This window comes from Phalaenopsis equestris, unplaced genomic scaffold (genome assembly GCF_001263595.1).
Source record: "Phalaenopsis equestris unplaced genomic scaffold, ASM126359v1 Scaffold000672, whole genome shotgun sequence".
Taxonomy (NCBI): Eukaryota; Viridiplantae; Streptophyta; class Magnoliopsida; order Asparagales; family Orchidaceae; genus Phalaenopsis; species Phalaenopsis equestris.
In genome coordinates, this window is record NW_018165112.1 from 254,809 (window position 1) to 274,353 (window position 19,545).

At 32.5% G+C, this 19,545-nt stretch overlaps 2 protein-coding genes across 4 annotated transcripts in view; both read left to right on the top strand.

The window, feature by feature from the left end:
• The first annotated feature begins 2,034 nt into the window (after window positions 1-2,034).
• On the top strand, window positions 2,035-16,779 carry LOC110030208 (transcription initiation factor TFIID subunit 5). Of its 2 annotated transcripts, none has more exons than XM_020732809.1 (19): window positions 2,035-2,385; window positions 4,535-4,616; window positions 5,925-6,003; window positions 6,332-6,429; window positions 6,775-6,831; window positions 7,553-7,640; window positions 7,749-7,858; window positions 8,382-8,483; window positions 8,659-8,810; window positions 9,989-10,099; window positions 10,189-10,258; window positions 10,339-10,378; window positions 11,210-11,377; window positions 12,167-12,243; window positions 12,496-12,612; window positions 13,392-13,657; window positions 14,086-14,181; window positions 14,253-14,328; window positions 16,552-16,779. In XM_020732809.1, the coding sequence occupies exons 1-19, from the start codon at window positions 2,252-2,254 to the stop codon at window positions 16,603-16,605; spliced, it is 1,977 nt and encodes a 658-aa protein (XP_020588468.1). In that variant the 5' UTR covers window positions 2,035-2,251; the 3' UTR covers window positions 16,606-16,779. The 2 variants fall into 2 exon arrangements, with proteins under 2 accessions (XP_020588468.1, XP_020588469.1); XM_020732810.1 differs by having other exon boundaries at window positions 8,385-8,483; window positions 16,552-16,776.
• A 2,239-nt stretch (window positions 16,780-19,018) lies between these two features.
• The window catches only part of LOC110030198, a 62,504-nt gene continuing 61,977 nt past the window's right edge, over window positions 19,019-19,545 (top strand). For both annotated transcript variants that reach the window (XM_020732800.1, XM_020732799.1), the window contains exons 1-2: window positions 19,019-19,199; window positions 19,377-19,471. In XM_020732800.1, coding sequence (XP_020588459.1) covers window positions 19,143-19,199; window positions 19,377-19,471 — 152 coding nt within the window. In that variant the 5' untranslated portion in view covers window positions 19,019-19,142. The remainder of the gene's footprint in view (window positions 19,200-19,376; window positions 19,472-19,545) is intronic.

The following is a 19,545-nucleotide window of genomic DNA, read 5'->3' on the forward strand; positions in this document are numbered from 1 at the left end:
CCCTCCTCTTTTTAGACCATTAGTTCTCCTCATGACAAGCATCAATACATCTTCAAAATACATGTTTATTTTACGGTTTAACTAAATATATAAATAATTATCATTACAATAATTGAATTGGATATATTTCGTAGGGTAGCAATATAGCTAGGGCTGTAAACGAGCCGAGCTTGAGCGAGCTCAGGCTTGTCTCATGTTTGACTCGTTCGAAATTATTCGTGTTCGAAATTGGCTCGTTAAAATTAAACTGAAAAAATAAATGTAAAGTGCTGGATTCGAATCAGGACCAAGTGAAAAAAAAAAAGACGCATAACCACCTTACCAAACGAGCAGTTACGTCTTAAGCTTAGATATAAATGTATATAATATATTATTATATAAATAATATAGGTAATATATTATTATATAAATAAATAATAAATAATTATGTAATATACTAAACATGAGCTGTTCGCGAACAATATAAATAATATATGTAATATATTATTGTATAAATAAATAATAAATAATAATGTAATATACTAAACATGAGCGGTTCGCGAACAACAAGTTTTCTTGACAGCCCTAAATATAGCATTCTCGTGGAAATGTACATGAGAAAAAGGGAAGGGGTAATGGTGGCTCTAGAGTGGGCGTGGCTGAGTGAGACGTGTCAGGAATGTGGGGCTGGAAATTGTGGACTGGGGCCTATAAAAGCTTATCTGGACCGCATAAATGGGCCTAACTGGAACCGCTTTCCTCCTAATCGTAAAAAGATAATATTTATAAGAAATAATAAATGGCAAAAAATAGCTTAAAAAGTATTCAAAATAATTGAAATTGAAATACTAATTTTTTATTATTCTTTTAAATGAAGTATTATATTATGACAATCGACAATCACAGCTATATAATAGCATTTTGGTTGCAAAGATTATTGTCAATTATAACAATTGTATTTTGGTTAATAATTGGGCTATAACGACCATAGTTTAGGACTGTAAGAGTCATAGTTGGTGGTTTCAATACCCGTGGTTGGTTGCAACAATCGTAGGTGATGGTCAATAATAGTTAGTGAACGTGCACTTACATTTCATTTCAAAACTTATGCCTTAATTGACAATTCGGTTTTATGTTTTCCTTCTCCGCTCATTTGAAGAATGTGACTCTATTTATAATTTGTTATATATGTATTTTATTTAATTTTTGGCTAACCCCTTAGATTACTTTATTAAATGATATGTGTTGATTAATTTAATATCTGATTATTTTTTTCCGCATTTTAGAGTTTTAACAACTTCATGATTATGTGATATTAAGCTCATTTGATTCTTCGTGTTGAGTCGCTCAATTTAACTATGAACAACTCAAATTTAGATATTCTTTTATTTTCAAGTTAATGCTCTAGTGTTAATTATAAACAAGTCAAATTTAAAGATTTTTATTTTTTTTTCTGTTTAATGCTCTAGCTCTAGTGTTAATTATAAACAAGTCAAATTTAAAGGTATTTTTTTTTCCGGTTAATGCTATGGTGTTTATAATTGCACTTCAGGTACTTGGTTTGAGTCTATTTGAGCTCGTAATCAATCATTTTCAATGTTATTGGACTTCTAATGTCGAGTTCTAATGATTTTAAAAGTGAATATGTCATTTATCTAGAATGCATCAAGATTTGTGTCGAGTCATATACATCCTTTAGCAGCATGCCAAAACTAAGGATGCATTTGGGGCAGCTTGTGCGTTTCAAGATAAGCAGCGGGTCGACAACGAGGTTCGATCCGCGGCCTACGACTATTGTAAAATGAAACTGCATTTTCGGATAAGAAGGCAAAACATGCGATCAAAACGGTACTGTAACGTTTTTTAAAACACCCCCGCACTTTAAACTATCCCAAACCAATCCTAAAAGTTTCAAAACCACAAATTTAATGATCTAAAAAGGACGAAATATTAAAAGTTAAAATCATCATATTTTTAAATAATATAAAAGATTTGCGTGGTATAGATATAAAAATGAAGTTTTTAAGTGTTAGATAGATAAATAGATCAGCATTTGGTGTTATGTATGTAATTGCCCCAAGGTTTTTCCTCTCTTCTTGGACTCCTACTTGGAGGGCTCGAAAGCTCCCGCTCCTCCGCTTTCGCTTCACAGCCGATCTCTCTCCAACCACCTTTCGGCGTTCGCCGGCGAAAAAGCCGACCTGAAGCGCCGCACAGGTTCGGAATCGGATTAAGTTACCCGGCGGCGTTCTACTTCAGCTTCGGCGCGGAGATGGAGGACGAGGAAATCGAGAAAGCGCTTTTCGCTTATCTTAAGAAGAAAGGTTTTTGGCAGACAGAGCGAGCGCTGCAAGAAGAACAGAGCAGGATTTCCTCTGCTACTCTCACCGAAACAGCTCTTTGCCGGTATATGCTTACTTTCCCTTATCTACAGCAGCATCTTTTTTGGGTTTTATTGGGCTGAATGATGCTGGATTGTAGCAATTCATAGGGAATTTGATGAACCCATGACGTGAAAATATGCATCTTCTATCGAAAAGCAACTGCTGAACTCCGGTGAAAAATAAAAAAAAAGGGTTCATCTTCATGATTTACATGGACACTCTGCGACATGAAAAGAAAAAATCAATTTTTCATTAATCTAGCAATAGCAAGAAATTGAAAATGCCTTTATTCACTTAGTTTATCGTCAACAAGAAGAATGTGGCAAACAAACTCTAAATTCAATTGCTTTATTATTTTCATTATCATTTATTTTTTCTTCAGTCTCTTTGAACCATACAAATCATTTATTTGAGATGCTAAAATTTCATTTTATTTGGGTTCTTACACAATTTTTGGTGTTTTTATGTTTATCTGTTAACTTATTTACCTACTTCTATTAACCACATACTTCTTATTTGTTTCTGCAAAGTTTCAGCCAAATTCCTGCATGTGGTTATGTTATCAATTATACTTGGAAATTTTGATGAAATTATGTATATGGGTTTGTGGAAATAAGCTTCATTATGCATATATTGGTAGATGCCATTACAGTTCTTGTAGCAGCTTTGGAGTTGAACTAGTAATGATTGATTTGCATTGCTGAATTTAAAAATGGAGAACTGAGGTTTGTTTAGTACGAGTGGAGAAAAAAGAAGAAGAAGAGTGAAGTGTCAAAATAGGCCTTTTTACTGTTTAAAAGAGGTCATTTTAGTCCCATATTCTATAAAATAGTCACTTGTTTAGAGTATTTAAGCCTATATTAACACTTATAAAATTATGACGACTAAATTGACACTTTTATAGACCATGGAACTAAAATGACTCCATGTAAACATTCATGAGGCTATTTTGGCGCTTAAAAAAATATGGAATTGAACATTTTTTACTTGTACTCTCCAATGCCACCTTGATAAATGTTGCCAAAATAATTTTAACTCTTATAGTTGAAATCTCATATAGGGTTCTTTTTCAAATAGATATGATCGGGATTTAGGAGCATCAATAGATTTGTTTTTGATTCCAGATAAATTTGACCTTCATAAAATTTTTACCTAATTGTGTTATTCAACAATATTAGCTTTGATTGATGATGACATATATGGAACTTAATATAATTTATAGGAGATTATGTTGTTTTTCTCATCCTCTCCTTTCTCAAGAGAACTTTTCTCTTTATTTTCTCATGTTTGTTATTTTATATACTAGTTGTCTTATATGTATATTAGTTGTGAGGCATGGTTTGATGCACTTAGTTTGATAGTTAATATCTTTCTTTGCTTAAAACTTTGGGTAATTAAAGTGAAGTGATTTTAAAGTATTATGCCATAAGAGGATATTGACGAGTCTTAAACGTAAACTTTATAATATTGAAGTCAGGCCAACTAGATTCTATAGCTCTTAGTGTTGGGTAGTAAAAAAAAGTCGTTAGTAGTCAGGCTAAACATGCCACAAAGTGAGAATGTAAGGATGCGCTTTCAATAGAAACAGGAAGGATAAATTAATGAATGACTATGTTAATGAAATAGTTAAAGTAACTTATTTTGGAAATAAAGTAGTTGAAAATAAACTGAAATGGTTTGAGCATGTAAAATAAATGGTATAAAGTATTCTTTAAATTGGCTGATAAAAATCGTGACAAAGGATTAGATCTAAGGTGACATGGGTAGGAGTTGTTCAAAATGATTTTTGAAGAATAAATTTAACATATCAGGTAACACTCGACAAAAAACAAATGAAATTGAGGATTAAGAAAACCATATTTAAATAGTATGAATTAGTTTAATGATAATGTTAATGATATTAAAAACTCATATTATCATCCAATGTAAGCTTGCATATAGAATCAACTTGGGATTTTTTTTAATTAGAAAATTAGAGTCGCCTGTAATGATTTGCGTCATTTATTTCAAAATTTACCAATAATACTATTTTTTATAGAATCTGCTTGTATAAGTGTTTCACTCTGAAAGAATGATTAATTTTTGATAATATAGGCTTTAAACTTTCTATTCACCAATTTTATTATCTTTCCACCTTTTTTTTTTCATATTGAAGAAAAATTGATATGCAGATCAGAAAGAGGCCCAGCATTATACCATGATGGTTATAGCAAGCTCAGGACATGGGCATACGGTTCATTGGATTTATACAAGGTCGGAACTTTTGGAAAATTTTGTCAGTGCATACATTGAAATTGTTTCATGTTATATAATTTTTTCTTTTCTCCCATTGAATAAATGCAAATTCTCATCTTGTTGGAAATAAAAGTTTGCTGGCAAACATAAACTTTGCTTATCAACATTGAATTTTTGCTTTTTCTTTTATTTAAGCCATCAAACTTTCATGCTTATGTACAAATAATAAAAAAAAATACTAAAACTTTTACATTATGCTTGGCAAGTTATGGATAATCATGGGGAAATTCAATAGCTTCAGCCTTTATTTGCACGCCGTACAATAATTTATGAGCATGAATTTACTTTTTCAAGCAGTCTTTTTCAGGTTATTTTTCCTTTTTTGAGCAAGATTATGCTAATAATGAAAGTTTTTTTAGTTTTGTATAAGATCATTTTTTTTAAATATTTAATCTTATCCTTGTCCCCCCATGATTTGTAATTGAAATATTGATTGAGGATTTAACAAAAAATTGATTGTTTTTGCTCAATTGAGTGTTTTTAATATCTTTGCTATGCATGTCAATCGCTTTAAGGGCTCTATGCAGAGTCTCATCAGCATTATTTGCTGAACTTCAAAGTATGATTTTTTGTGTTATGGTACAATTTGAAATCCATAACCAAATCTTTTTTCTCCTTGAAAACAGATTTGGTTATGGAGTGTTAGATCCGCTCTGCTTACTTAAGAACGACCATCTTTTAAATAATTGCTCCTGTTACTAAGTTTTGTGTATTCACAATGTTTTTGGATTATATTATTTTATATTTATCTTTTTATCTTTTCACTTGCATCCCTTTATTTCCAACTGCATCAGTTTTAATTCATGGCATTGCGAACTTGTTTTGGATTACTTGAACTTTTTTTTTCCCCTCGAAAGAGTCCAGTTGAGGGAACTTTACCTTCAGATGACAGTTGTTGAGCGTTGGAACTTTGAATCACTATGTTTTAAATCTCTACTCTAGCTGAGTTAATTTTACTTGTAAGGTCAAACTAATAATGATATTTAGTGAGAGAAAGACCTTATAATTCATAAGTTACACCATGCATTTAGTACAAATAATATGCTGACATTCTTGATTATTCTCTGTTAACTTGTAATATGAAAAGGGAGACATGTCTATTCTCGGCACTTTGCTGAAATTTCAAGATGCAGCTTAATTCAAAAGAAAATTTCCATGATTTTAACGATCTCAGTTTGTTCGAGTTCAATGCATTTACGAAACACTTGTTTATGAACCTGGTGATGTTTTACTGTTTGTACTCAATAATATGATTTTTTTTTTCAGCACGAGCTGCTGCGGGTACTGTATCCTGTTTTTATACACTGCTTTATGGACATTATAGCCGACGGACACATGCAAGAAGGTAAAATTTGGCAGCCTTTTTGTTTCTTCATCTTTTATGTTTATTATGGAGCAAAATGTTAAAACAGTCCTTTAATTCTTTGCGGGAGGTAATCTTAGTCTCAGAGTCTAGAAAAATGTCAATTTAGTTCCTACATTCTTTTAATATTGGCTGAAATTGTTCCAACTAAGGATTTTTCAGCTCCAATTTAAAGAGTCCGGAATATTTAGACACCGGGACTAAATTCCCTCATATGAATAGTCAGAGGACTATTTTGACACTCTACTCATAGACTATGTTTCAAGTTATTTATCCCTTCTTTGCAATGTGGTACATATATAATTTTCAGCCCGAGCATTCTTTCAATCTTTCCGTGAAGACCATGAATTAATGCATCTAAGGGATCTGCGAAAGTTAGAGGGGATACTCTCTCCGTCACATTTGGAGGTTGTGCTGTTAGGAACTTGCTTGTAATACCACTGACTTTTATAACAATTTTTCATTGACAATGCAATGCCTTATTTTTAGGGGCATTTACATACATGCCCCACAATTCATATGTATTTACATATCTTGCGCCTAAGCTTTCATATTTACACAAATAGCAATCTTTAATATCACATCAAAAAATGTACCATTGCCACTATTTGAAAGTGAAATACATCTTTTCATGCATAGGTTGAGAGCACCACAGTGCTATATATGTAAAAATGAAAGTTTTGGCGTGAGATATTTAAGTACATAAGAATCGTGTGTTACGTATGTATATTTCCCTTTATTTTTATTATGCAGGAGATGGAACTGGCTAGATCTTTGAGACATAGCAAAGTTAACATAAAATTGTGTGAGGTGCCATCTTACCTTTGCTTTTGTTTGAAGTTTGTTTATAGTTGATATTTCAGATAAACATTTCTTGTGCCCACACTTTCCAACGTTTTTTTGTTTGAATTTCTTGTGAAAGATGATTGCAAAATGCGCATAGAACTTCCAGATCCTTGATTTTATATGAATTTTACAATAAATTTATTGTTATTTTTGTTCTTCACTGCTTGTAAATACCTCCTATATTCACTAACTTTGCAAACTGCCTGCTCGCACTCTAATTCATATGTATTTACATATCTAACACCTATATGTCGCTTTTTAACATTTATCACCCAACTCTTTTTTATGACATAAAAAATATCTCTATTTCAGCTTAAAAAGTGAAATACATTTTCTCATGCATAGATAAGGTGGCATGTTTGTAAAAGTTAAAGTTCAGGTGTTAGATATGCAAATACATAGGAATTGAGTGATATGTATGTAAATCTTTCTTTAATTTTTTACTGTCGCGAAGGAGAGGCTCTATTTGATCTATTTGTTTTTTATGATTCAGTGTGTTTGACTCTTAAATCACTTTGTTGTGCAAATATTCAAGGCCTTTTTTAGCTACCAAGTACAGTGATAATTCATTAAAAAAAATTTCTCATGTTTTAATAAGAGCTAAATTAGAATAAATTTGAGCTTCTACGATGCATCATGTGGTTAGGCAAATTATAACAAAATTGTTTTCTTCCTTTGGAATTAGTACTCGTACACTCTACTTTTGCAATATCTTCGGAAGGCTCAGTCTTTTACCATGCTTGAAGTAATCAATGAACATATCAACTTTGAAGGTACAAATCTTCTCCTTTATGTATTGGCATGTTTGTTATGCTCTTTTAAAATGGTTTTATCATTATTAGCTAATTTATTTTAATAATTTTGTTTTTTAATGTCAAAAGTATCGTCGGGTCAACCTGTCTCCATTACTGATGACTTGGATGTTTTAGCTCTTGTGGGAAATAACCAAGATTTAGCAAAGCAAGTAAATCAAAAAGAAGTTCATTGGGGGGTGAGTTCTTTCTCCACATCATTTGTGTGCCATCTTACGTGTTTGGAGTGTTATAGATGCTAGAAACATCCTCCGCGGAAAACTTTACACTATTTTATTTTGAAAATTTTTATTTGAAATATGAGTGATTTGTAAGTTTTATTCATCAAGCTAACCTTAATAGATGGTATAAGGTTAATAATAAATTCAAATTTTATGAACAATGATTTCATATACATCCGTCATGCAACAAATGGCCTTGACTATATTTTTTTCACTTTCTTTGGTAAAAAAATTTCTTTCTATTTAAAAAGAAGACGATAATTATTTTGATTGAAAATATGTTGAAAAAAATTGAATAGTTTGATTTTCATTCATGCTAGGTTCTAGAGAAAGAGACTTTTGCTATTTTGGACATGAATATGTCCATTTTTCATATTTAATTGCGTAATACTTTATTTTCTTTCTTTCTGCCCTTAGTTTTCCACATTTTGTTTCTTATAATTCTTTAAACAATATATGCTGAGGGATGTACATATCATAGCAGTTATTAGAAGATACTGTCGAAGAAAGATTAGAGAAGACATTATCCGATTCGGAGAAAGTTGAAGGCGAAAACAAAGACATGGATGTTGATGATAATAAGGCAAGTATGTCTTGTTGCGATAGACCCTGTCTCTTCCTTGTATAATTTCCTTAAGGAGCATTTACGTGCATACCACACAACTCTTATGTATTTACATATCAAACACTTAACCATTCATTTTTACAGTTATTGCTTGGCATAGTGTTTTAAAGATTTTTTTTTTTCGCTGCAACAGAAAAGGCCTGCAGATGTAGGAAAGCAAGGTGCTTCTTCTAAAAAACTTAAAAAGGACAAGATTGTTGGTGCAATGGGTAAAGGTGTCCGATCCGAGACTAGTACAGTTTCGTTGGCTCCAAGGGTGAAACCTGAACTCACTTTACCGATAATGTATACCTATAGTTTTCCATTAATTTTCCATTTTGTTACGTGCTTTTCTTGTTTGTTCTCTGTAGTGAAGTTCTAAAAGAAAATTATCACTCCGAAGTAAAATTCATTATGGTTGAGACTTGAATTTTTCCTTAGTTTTTTAAAAGCAAACTATCATAGCTAGATAATGAAATGAGGACACAAATGACAATCAGTGTGAATTGCCAGATTAGAATGTAAAAGCAAAATATCATTACAAGATAATAGTATGATGAAGTATAAATCGAAAATGTTGTTAAATCTGGTACGGAGTTTAACTTTATAAGTGTTTCTGCAAAAGTATGCTTTGCATGTTTTATTTGATTATCAAGTTCTTTAAGGTTATGGAAAATACGAGCAAAATCATAATTGGAATGTAATTTATGAGCCTTAAATGGATTTATGCTGACATTTAAAATGGGAAAATTTTTTGTTTTACATTTCAAGCACTGCTTAATGATTTCCTTCGAAGTTATAGAGATGTTCTTTCTTGCTTAGGCTTTTTTCGCTAATTTGAAGTATTGGTCATACCAAATTTTTGACTTCTCATTTTTTTAACGTGGCATGTATGTGTATAACACACAATTCTTTTGTATTTACATATCAAACTCCTCAAAACATTTATATTGACATGCATACCACTCAAATCTTTAACATCACAACAAAAGTATCACCATCACTATCTTCTTAAAAGTGAAATACACATTTTCATTCATAAATTTATGAAACCAAGGTATTACAAGGGTAAATACTAAACTTTGGGTGTTAGATATGTAAATACATAAGAATTGTGTGGTTTGCATGTAAATTTTCATTGTTTATTTGTATATTTAGTAAAATATGCTTGTAAGGTGTTGTATGCATCACATCATTTAACTTTTCATGCATGCATCTTGTGGTGTGCATATTTGTAAAGACAATATTAAGCTTTTATCCATTGGGCTTAATGAACGAGTCGACGAGCCGGACATGAGTTGTTCGTGAATGACGACCTTTTTTGACAGCCCTGCAAACCAACCAATTCCTATGTATTTACATATTTAACATCCAAATCTTTCATATCACGTCAAAAATATTGCCTTTGACTTTTAAAAAGTGAAGTACACATTTTCATGCATAAGTAAGGCGGTATGTATGTAAACATTAAATTTAATTTGCAGGTCAAATGAAATGGAGCAGTCTATTCTCAATGACTTGAGGAATCGTGTCCAATTGAATAGCATGGCATTGCCATCCATATGCTTATACACTTTCGTCAACACGCATCATGGGTAATTATGACAAGAAATTTACTTTATTTTTTTTACTTGTTTAAATTTCAAGTTTCTTTGTCACTCATTTTCTCTTTATTTTTTGATAGATTGAATTGTGTGTCGATTTCTTCTGATGGCTCATTGCTTAGTGGAGGTTTTTCCGATTCATCTTTGAAGGTTGTGTTTCAAGGGAATATTTTCGTAATTTTTTTTGTATTTATGAATTTAAATTTCCGTTTTTTAATATATATGTATAGGTATGGGACATGTCAAAAATGGGCCAGCCTCTTAAGGCAGGTAAGTAATGATAATATTTCAGGTATTAACGGGTGAAAAATACTCGAGTGTAGTCATGATTCTCGTGTTTGTACTATTTCGAAGAAATTAACTTATTTTATCACATCTATATTTTATCAATTTGTTTAAATATAGTGACAAAAAATGGTGATTACATCTCGGGAGGATAGGCATTTTTTTGTAAGAACATGATTGCTAAGTTAATGGAGGTTACTTTAATAACTATAGCATGCTATTAGTGGAATTAGATTGTTTTTTAATATTGGTTCATGATATTAGTGTGTTTGATATTAGTATCATTTAATGCTATGTTAAATATTGAGACGCATTTTGAAATAATAATTTTTTTGTGTTTTTATCTAGCTAATTAAAATTATGATGTCAATCTCCTAGTAAATTGAAGGGGTTTCAATTACTTCTTTTTTGTGGAGGAAGTGTCAAAATCTTGCATATTTTTAGAAGTAACACCCATGGATTTCTATTTATAGTAATACAGCTCAAATCCTAAAGAGAAAAATAAAGTTAAATGTTTCGTTTTGGAAGCTTGGTGTAATTTTTATATATAAAAAAAAATTTAGTAGTGTTTATGTTTTTTTTTTTTTTGGTTATTTGATGCACAAAGTCCTCGTCCCTTTAATTTTTTTACTTTGATAAGAGCAAACGAATGTTTACAGATCTATTTAAGATTGGAGGAAGTAATAAAATGCCACTTTGTGAATATTTTGCACCAAAATTCTGTTTTAATTTTTAAATTTATATTGCATAAAATGCTTTGTAATCGTTGCTGGATATCAGTAATTGATGAATTGATTAATGAACTGCACTTTTCAGGACCCCATTCGCTGGGAGAAAGTGAATCCGCTCCTAGCGAGCTTTTGGTTGGGTTGGAAGAGGGTAAAAGAGCTTACACGTTGTTCCAGGGTCATTCAGGACCAGTTTATTCTTCTTCATTTTGTCCGACGGGGGAATTTATCTTGTCTTCTTCTTCCGACTCAACAAGTATGCATTCTCTCGTGCTTTTTTCATTGTGTACCATGCATATTTTATTAGGATTTATTTGGGATCAAATTTGTTATTTGTTATTTGTTTTTGTTTTCAAAAATATATTTGTTATGTGTTTTTTGCATGTTTTTATTTTTTATTTTTAAAAATAAAATAATATATTATTGAATACACTCCAAACAACTTTTTTAGTTGTTTTGAATCGTTGATTGTTTTTAAAAATAATCACATCTTAATCGGACATACCAAACTTATATTCTTTTAAATCAAAACATAAATAAAATTTAAAGAATAGAAACAAGAAGAGATCCCAAACGTCCCCTTAGATATTCCCTATTTTGTTAAACTATTGGGTTTTTCACTCAGAAGAAAGCACATTTATATTTCCCTATTATCAAAAACTTAGGACCCATTGGGATCACTTTTGGCTTTTGTTTTTAGTTTTTTATTTGGGATTTTTATATATCAACCATAAAAAATTTTAAATATAACAGATTGAGCACCCAAACTTAAAAATTTTACACTTCAACCACTATTAAACAACCCAAAACTTTATATATAACAGATTGACCACACCTCTTTTAAAAGGAAATAAAATTTTGGACGGTTGAAATGCAAATTTTAAGTTTAGGTGGCTAAAACATTATATTTAAAGTTTTGGATGATTGGTATGTAAAAACCTCCATTTTATGTTTCTTTTGTGCGTATTCATTTGGTATTTCTAACTAGTTTAGCCGCTTTAGCATCAAACATGTACTTACCGATACTATTGTTTAACGGTCGTAGTCCGACTATGGAGCACCAAGTTGAATGCTAATCTGGTCTGCTATAAAGGACACAATTATCCTGTGTGGGATGTTCAGGTTTGTATTTATGATAAAACTTTTTTCTTTTGTTTTCTTATTAATGACAAACTATTTGAAGATGTTATTTTCTTTTTGAGCTTATTTTTCTATGATTTCTTCATTGCAAGGAAGTCTTGACCACACATTTATGTTAATACTATTTTCAAGCTTTATCTCTAATATGTTGCTATGACCTTTATCTCTAATGAGTGTGCTATGACCTTTATCTCTAATATGTTGCTATTTTATCTGCTTTATATATATATATAGTTTGGTCCACTTGGTCACTACTTCGTCAGTGCTTCGCATGATCGAACCGCTAGGATTTGGTCAATGGATAGAATTCAACCATTAAGAATAATGGCTGGGCATCTCTCTGATGTCGATGTAAGTATAGCTCGTCCGTTTGGAGACTTTTGTCTTACAAAAAACTACTATAACTCTAGTTTGATTTATGAATTTATGTATTTATGTTGATTCATCTGTTTCGTTTAGTTTATCGCGAATGTTCGCTTGGGATTTACTAAACTAGTGTAGTCAACTTTTTGCTCAAAATTGGCATTCATTATATCACTTTCAACTTGCTTCGTCTCGTTGCGCCTCCATGGTTATCTAGGTGGATTTTGTTGGGATATGTCTAAGATCTGTTTTTTTATTAGGGTGTTTACATATATAGCATACAAATCCTATGCATTTACATATCTCACACTTAAACTTTCATATTTATATAGATAGCACTTAATCTTTAATATCACATAAAAGTAGCACTATTACTATTTTTTAAAAGTGATATACACATTTTCATGCATAGATCTAAAGCACCAAAGTGCTATGTTATGTATGTAAAAAAGTTTTGGTGTGAGATATATAAATACATAAGAATTATGTGCTACATGCATAAATTTCTCTAAAATAGTTGGGGAGTTATGTTCATGTATTTCTCTTGCGACCCACCAAACCACTTCCCTAATATTCACTTATAAAAGGTTAAAATTTTGGTATTTTTTATGTGACATTAAAGATTTGGGCGGCATAAAAGATTTGGGCGGCATAAATAGGGATAGGGAAAAAAAAAAATCAAAATGTAAATGTTAGATTTGTAAATACATAAGAATTGGGTGGTATGTATGCCAATGCCCCTTTAATGTTATAAATTTGTCTTACAGTGCGTTCGATGGCATGCGAACTGTAACTACATCGCCACTGGTTCGAGCGACAAAACGGTAAGATTATGGGATGTACAGAGCGGCGAAAGCGTGCGAATATTTATCGGCCACAGAAGCATGGTGTTGTCGTTGGCAATGTCTCCTGACGGGCGGTATATGGCTTCTGGAGACGAGGACGGGATTGTCATGATATGGGATCTCTCCACTGGGCGTTGTGTCACACCGCTTTTGGGCCATAACACCTGCATCTGGTCTTTGGCTTTCAGGTTTGTTTTTGCATTTTTCCTCTCCTTTTATTTGCTTTTATACCCTTTACCAACTACTTGTTCGGGATCAATTTTGCCTTTTTGTTTTATAAAAAACATATTTTTATGCCAAGTCTTTTTGCATGTTTTTAACACTAAAAAGAGCTTAACTTTTCATCCTTATTACATCAATTAAATGTGGATGCACATACATACAACACAATTCTTATATATTTACGTTTCTAACTCATAAACTTCAATTTTTACATATATGCCCACCTTACCTATGTATGAAAAAGAATATTTCTCTTCTTAAAAAGTTAAAATAGTGATATTTTTGATTTGATACGAAAGATTTGGGTGCTATTAATGTAAAAAAAAGTAAATGTGTAGTATGTATGTAAATGCCTCTAAATTAATTTTATATTCATGCAATTTCTTAATTACAGCTGTGAGGGAAATATTGTTGCTTCTGGATCTGCTGATAGCACTGTCAAACTATGGGATGTAACTTCTAGCAACAAGGCAGCAAAACTAGATGATATGTAAGTTCCTCAAAACCACTAGTGAAATAAATCCTCTATATTATCACCCTCACCCATATTCTTTATTTCAGCAAAGGTAGCACCAGTAGCAGGCTCAGATTACTGAAAGTTTTTGCAACAAGATCAACTCCAGTCTATACATTGCAGGTAAACATATTCTCCCAATCCTCTTCTCAAGCCATTTTTCGCTTCGAATGGATTACTTTTGTGCGGAACTAATGTGGGGGCACTGGCAACGAGACCTTATAATATTGTTTGCTTGTTCCTCAATCGTCTTGTATTTTATGACTTCGAAGATCAAGGGTGAAGTCAAGTCGAGTATGAACTATTCTCGTGCTAAAATTATCAACATCAACGTCAACCCGATAATGATTATCAACTCCTGACAAGACAGCTGAGCAACGCAAACTCTGAACGCTTTCATGATTTCGATAAACTCAGGTGTCGGCGGAAATCGTATGCTGGCTCTCAAGATTGCCTCATGAATAGAAAAATACATAGAAGGAGGAGAATACGCTTGGTCAGCTAAGTCGGCAATTTCACCATCACGTCGTTCGGGAAGTAGTACTTCTTTCAAAATAAAATCAAGTTTCTCTCCGTCATAATTGACATGCATCCTCCGAGTTATGGCCCTTTCTTTGGTTCTCATCGCAACAAGGTTCTCTATTTGTTGTCATTTTCGCAACACAAAAAATGATTTCGTTACTCGTCTGTTACGCAGGACGAAAACGACTTTTCACTTGGTTGCAACACGAAGATTTTGTTGCTTGTCTGCTATGCAGGACGATGACGAGTTTTCTCTTGTCCACAACATGACAAAAGATCTTGTTACTCGTCTGCTATGCAGGACAGAGATGTCTTTCCTCTTTGTCGCAACGCGAAAGATCTCGTTGCTCGTCTACTATGCAGGACGAGGATGACTTTCCTCTGCAACGTAACACGAAAGAAGATCTCGTTTCTCGCATGCTACGCAAAACTAGAACGACTTTCTTCTTCTAGAAAATTTCGCTAGGAGAAGATTCTACTCTTCACTCTTCCTCTTTTTTCTTGTTCTCCGCACTTGTTTTTTCTCCTCATTCATGATCTCTATTTGTATGCTTAACAGGAGGTCTAACTTTTAAGACAAATGTTATAAATATATAAATAAGTTAAATAAATAAAAAACCTGTTAAAATTCAGCCATTTTTTGCACTTTAACCATCTCTCGCGGTTCAAATCCCGCGATTAATTGTTGCGCCAGTCCGATTCCCGCAGTCCATCAAGCAAATCCAATGTTTTGCCAGTTCAAATTTCGTTCAAATCTTGCCGTCCTGGCTCCGCCGGTCTGAATTCCTTCAAACCGCTCATCGTTCCGTGTTCCGAAAGCCAGCCCGGCTTGTCGTTCCACATCCCCCCAGTTGCAATTTCCTCCGTCATTTTGCCGTCCCGTGATAAGAATCATACATGATTCTCATTTCGTGAATATCCAGCGCCTTGTGGTTAAACATCACGTGTTAAAGCGTTGCAAAAGAACTCGTATAGCCGCGCTAAAATTGCCGGTGTCAACATCAACCCACGACTCTTAAAAAAAGTCAACCCGATAATGCTTGTCCTCACTCGACAAGACAACTGAGCAACACAAACTTCGAATGCTTTCATGATTGGGATAAACTCAGATGTCATCGGAAATCGTAGGCCGGCTCTCAAGACTGCCTCATTAACGACAATATACCCAGAATGAGAAGAATACGTTTGATTGGTTAAAGTCGGCAATTTCACCACCATGTCGTTCAGAAAGTACCACTTCTTTCAAAGTAAAATCAGTCGCTCTCTGTCAGAACTGACACCGCATCCTCCTAGTTCTGACCCTTCCTCTAGTTCTCAATGGAAAGAAGTTCTTCATTTGTCGTCATTTCCACAACCCGAAAGAAGATCTTGTTGCTCGCATGCTACACAGAACGGGGGAAACTTTCCTCAACGCTGAGACGATAATCGAGCCAAAATGAATTGAACTAAATCAAGCAAAACTTTATTTGTGTTCGGTTCGTTTTCAAGTCAGAGCTAAAAAAAGTTTGTATTCGACTTAACAAACAAATCTGACGAGTTATTTGCGAATGTCTAGCTTTTTCAACAGCTCTAGCACCTTCAACTTGCTCTCCCCTCGTGCCCCTCTTTATTTCACGACTTTAGGATCAAAATATTTGCGAAAAATAGGCAGTGTAGAGAGATTGCAAATATATATATATGTATATATATATATATCAGTATTGATGTTTTGCAGACCTGCAACAGGTGTGGTATAGAACTAATTTAGGATTATAAATGTAAATTTTATAATGATGCTCTGGCTCAAAATAATTCATTACTGATTAATGTTTTAATTTTAACTAGTTCTCCCGGAGGAATATGTTATTTGCAGCCGGTGCCTTCTCGGGAGACATCTGAAATTTTGGAGCTGGGAGCATCTACATGTTGTGTTGGGGAAAGGTTTCATCCTGTTGGTATTTTTGTAATTTTTTTGGGTCCATTAGTAGAAAATTTACACTGCAGTCTTTATTGTTCACATCCCATGTGTAATTATAGAACTTCAATGTATTTTTTTTTTTAAACTGTTTATGTAGAATAAATCAAGTATTTGTTGATCCTCCTTTCATATCATGGTTCTTTTGTTGGATAATTACATGCAGATCACCCGAAATATTGATATTTACAAATTAACCGCTATGGTGATAGTTACATACATTGATTTGTAAATAGCAAGTTTGTTTCGAGTGGTCTGTATGTAATTGCTCCCGAAGAAAAGTGCATTTGGGAAGATTTGCATACATTTGTTTGGGACATTTACATACATATTTTGGGAAGCAATTCTTATGTATTTATATATGTGACATCAAAATTTATATTTTTACTTATAAATCATTTTTTAAAAGTAAAAAGGAATGATGTTTTTTATGTGATATGAAATATTTGGGCGGTATGAATGTAAAAAATAAAGTTTAAGTTGTCAGATATGTAAAATACAAAGGGATAGGGCTTATGTATGTAGATGCCCCTTATATTTTCATATTTTATACTTTTAACTTTCATATTTATAAAAACATTAGCTTTTAAAAATTAACATATATTTTTTTCTTATGAATAGATTTTCAATATTAAAGAATTATAGGTTATAAATGTAATTTTATGTGTTGAAAATGCTAAAATGTGGCGTTATGTTCTTTTAAGTAATTTCTATAAAATATTCAAAATATTTACATGTAATTAAAATTAATGTTTATCTAAAATCCCATAATACTTTGGAAGAATATTATGTCAGCACTCATAGCGTAAAGTTACGTTCGGATTAGAATATTTTGCTGTGTTATATAAATATTTCATCTGCATTATTTGTAAATTTGTAAAAAAAAATTGTTATTCGAATATTATATGGTGTTATTCGATTATTTTGCGGTGTTATTTGAATATTTCTCTGTGTTATTTGATTTGGGGTCGTGTTATTTAGCATATTCTCCGTGTTATTTTAATTTTCACAATGTTATTGAAATAACACAGCCCCAAATCAATTAATGCGGGGGAATATTCTAATAACGCTGCAACCCCGAATCAAGTAATGCGATGAAATATTCTAATAACACCGCAAAATAATTGAATAACAACATATAATACTGGAATAACACGTCATTTTTACAAATAACGCAGATGAAATATTCCCGTAATACAACGGAATATTCCAATCTCAACGTAGCTATACATTAGGAGTACTGATGTAATGCTTTTCCTAATACATTGTATATTAACACATATTTTTAACCACTCAATTCTTTTGTATTTACATATCCAGCATCTAAGCTTCAATTTTTTACATTCATACCACCTTTTCTATGCACGCAAAAGTGTCCTTTACATTGTAGGAGTTAATATAGTAATATTTTTATATGATATGAAATATTTAGCGGGTACAAATGTGGAAAAATAAGCCTTAGGTGCTTTATATATAAATAGATAAGAATTGGGTGGAATGTATTTAAATGCCCCTAAAATACAATGCAAAGTAAAATCATATATCTATAATATAGAAGCATTTACATACATGCTACAAAAATTACTATTTTAACTTTTAAAATGTGAAATACATATTTTCTTACATAAAAAAATGTGATATATGTAAAACTAGAAGTTTATGTATTAAACATGTAAATATATATTAATTGAGTGGTAAGTAGTTAAATCTTCTTATACTACATTATCAATGTTTTATTGTTTGTTTTTCATGAATTCCATAAACATTACACCTAAACTTCAATTATTAATATATGTCACCATATCTATGCATATAAGTGTGTATTTCACGAGGGTAGAAGGTAAAAAAATTAACATCTTAGATATGTAAATACAGAGTATTTGGATGATATGTCATAAATCTCCTCTGGGTGAATTAGACGAGTATCAATAGTATTTTGATGGTATTGTAGCGCAATACCACCAAAATTACACATGAAAGTATTCTAATGATATTTGTGATAGTACGCAAAACTAGCATTGTTTTTGAGAAAATTTTGCGTACGTCATCCGTACACGAACTATATACGGATGACGGGCGTGATATACCGGCGAGATGTTTTTTTTTTTTGCCTTTTTTTAAAAAAAAATTTTGTGCGGTGGGGGAAAATTTCTTTATAAAGAAAGTGATATTTATACAAAATTGATATTTGAGGAGGGAATATATCTAAAAAATTGAATTTGAGAAGTGCAGGGTGGGCCTCTGATTGCCGGAAAATTATTATATGATGACTCTTGATACATTTGGAATACAATGATAAGACATCCCATCATTTACAATATTACGGTGAAACTCAACTCACAATTGACTCCGCTCAAACCATCTAGGAGTCCATGTAATATTTTCTCCTGGTTGCCCTCTTAGCTCCTGATCGCTTCTTCTTGGCTGGCGCCTACGGAGCAGCAAGAGCCAAAGTGGACTAATGGCGACTACCACTGGAGCTTCTTTAGTCGGCTTCTGCTTCCTTTATCGTTCAGCGGTAAACGAATCTGTTTCTTCTTTCTTCTTTCTTTCTCTTAGGGTTTACGTTAGGGCTTGCCTTGGTTTTCTCATCATTGACACACTTCTCTCTCTTCACGGTAGCTTATTAGATTAATTTCGACGTTGTCTCTCTTCACCGTAGCTTATTGGATTAATTTCGACGTTGTTTTTGTAGGGTTTGAGTCGGCGGCGGTGGGACATTTTGGAGGACTCGAGCTATCGAGCTCGGAGGGGGTACTCTTTTGCCTCACCTCCCAAATATGGAAAGAGGTTTTGAGCCTACTTGCTGATGCTCTGCTGTAACGTGTACGATTAATGATATGTCCATTGTTGCGTCTTGAAAA

Coding starts and splice junctions, on each gene's coding strand:
- LOC110030208 (XM_020732809.1), top strand. CDS start 2,252: ATGGAGGACGAGGAAATCGAGAAAGCGCTTTTCGCTTATCTTAAGAAG. Junction 10,259..10,338: donor TTTCCGATTCATCTTTGAAG/GTTGTGTTTCAA, acceptor ATATATGTATAG/GTATGGGACATGTCAAAAAT. Junction 12,244..12,495: donor ATCCTGTGTGGGATGTTCAG/GTTTGTATTTAT, acceptor ATATATATATAG/TTTGGTCCACTTGGTCACTA.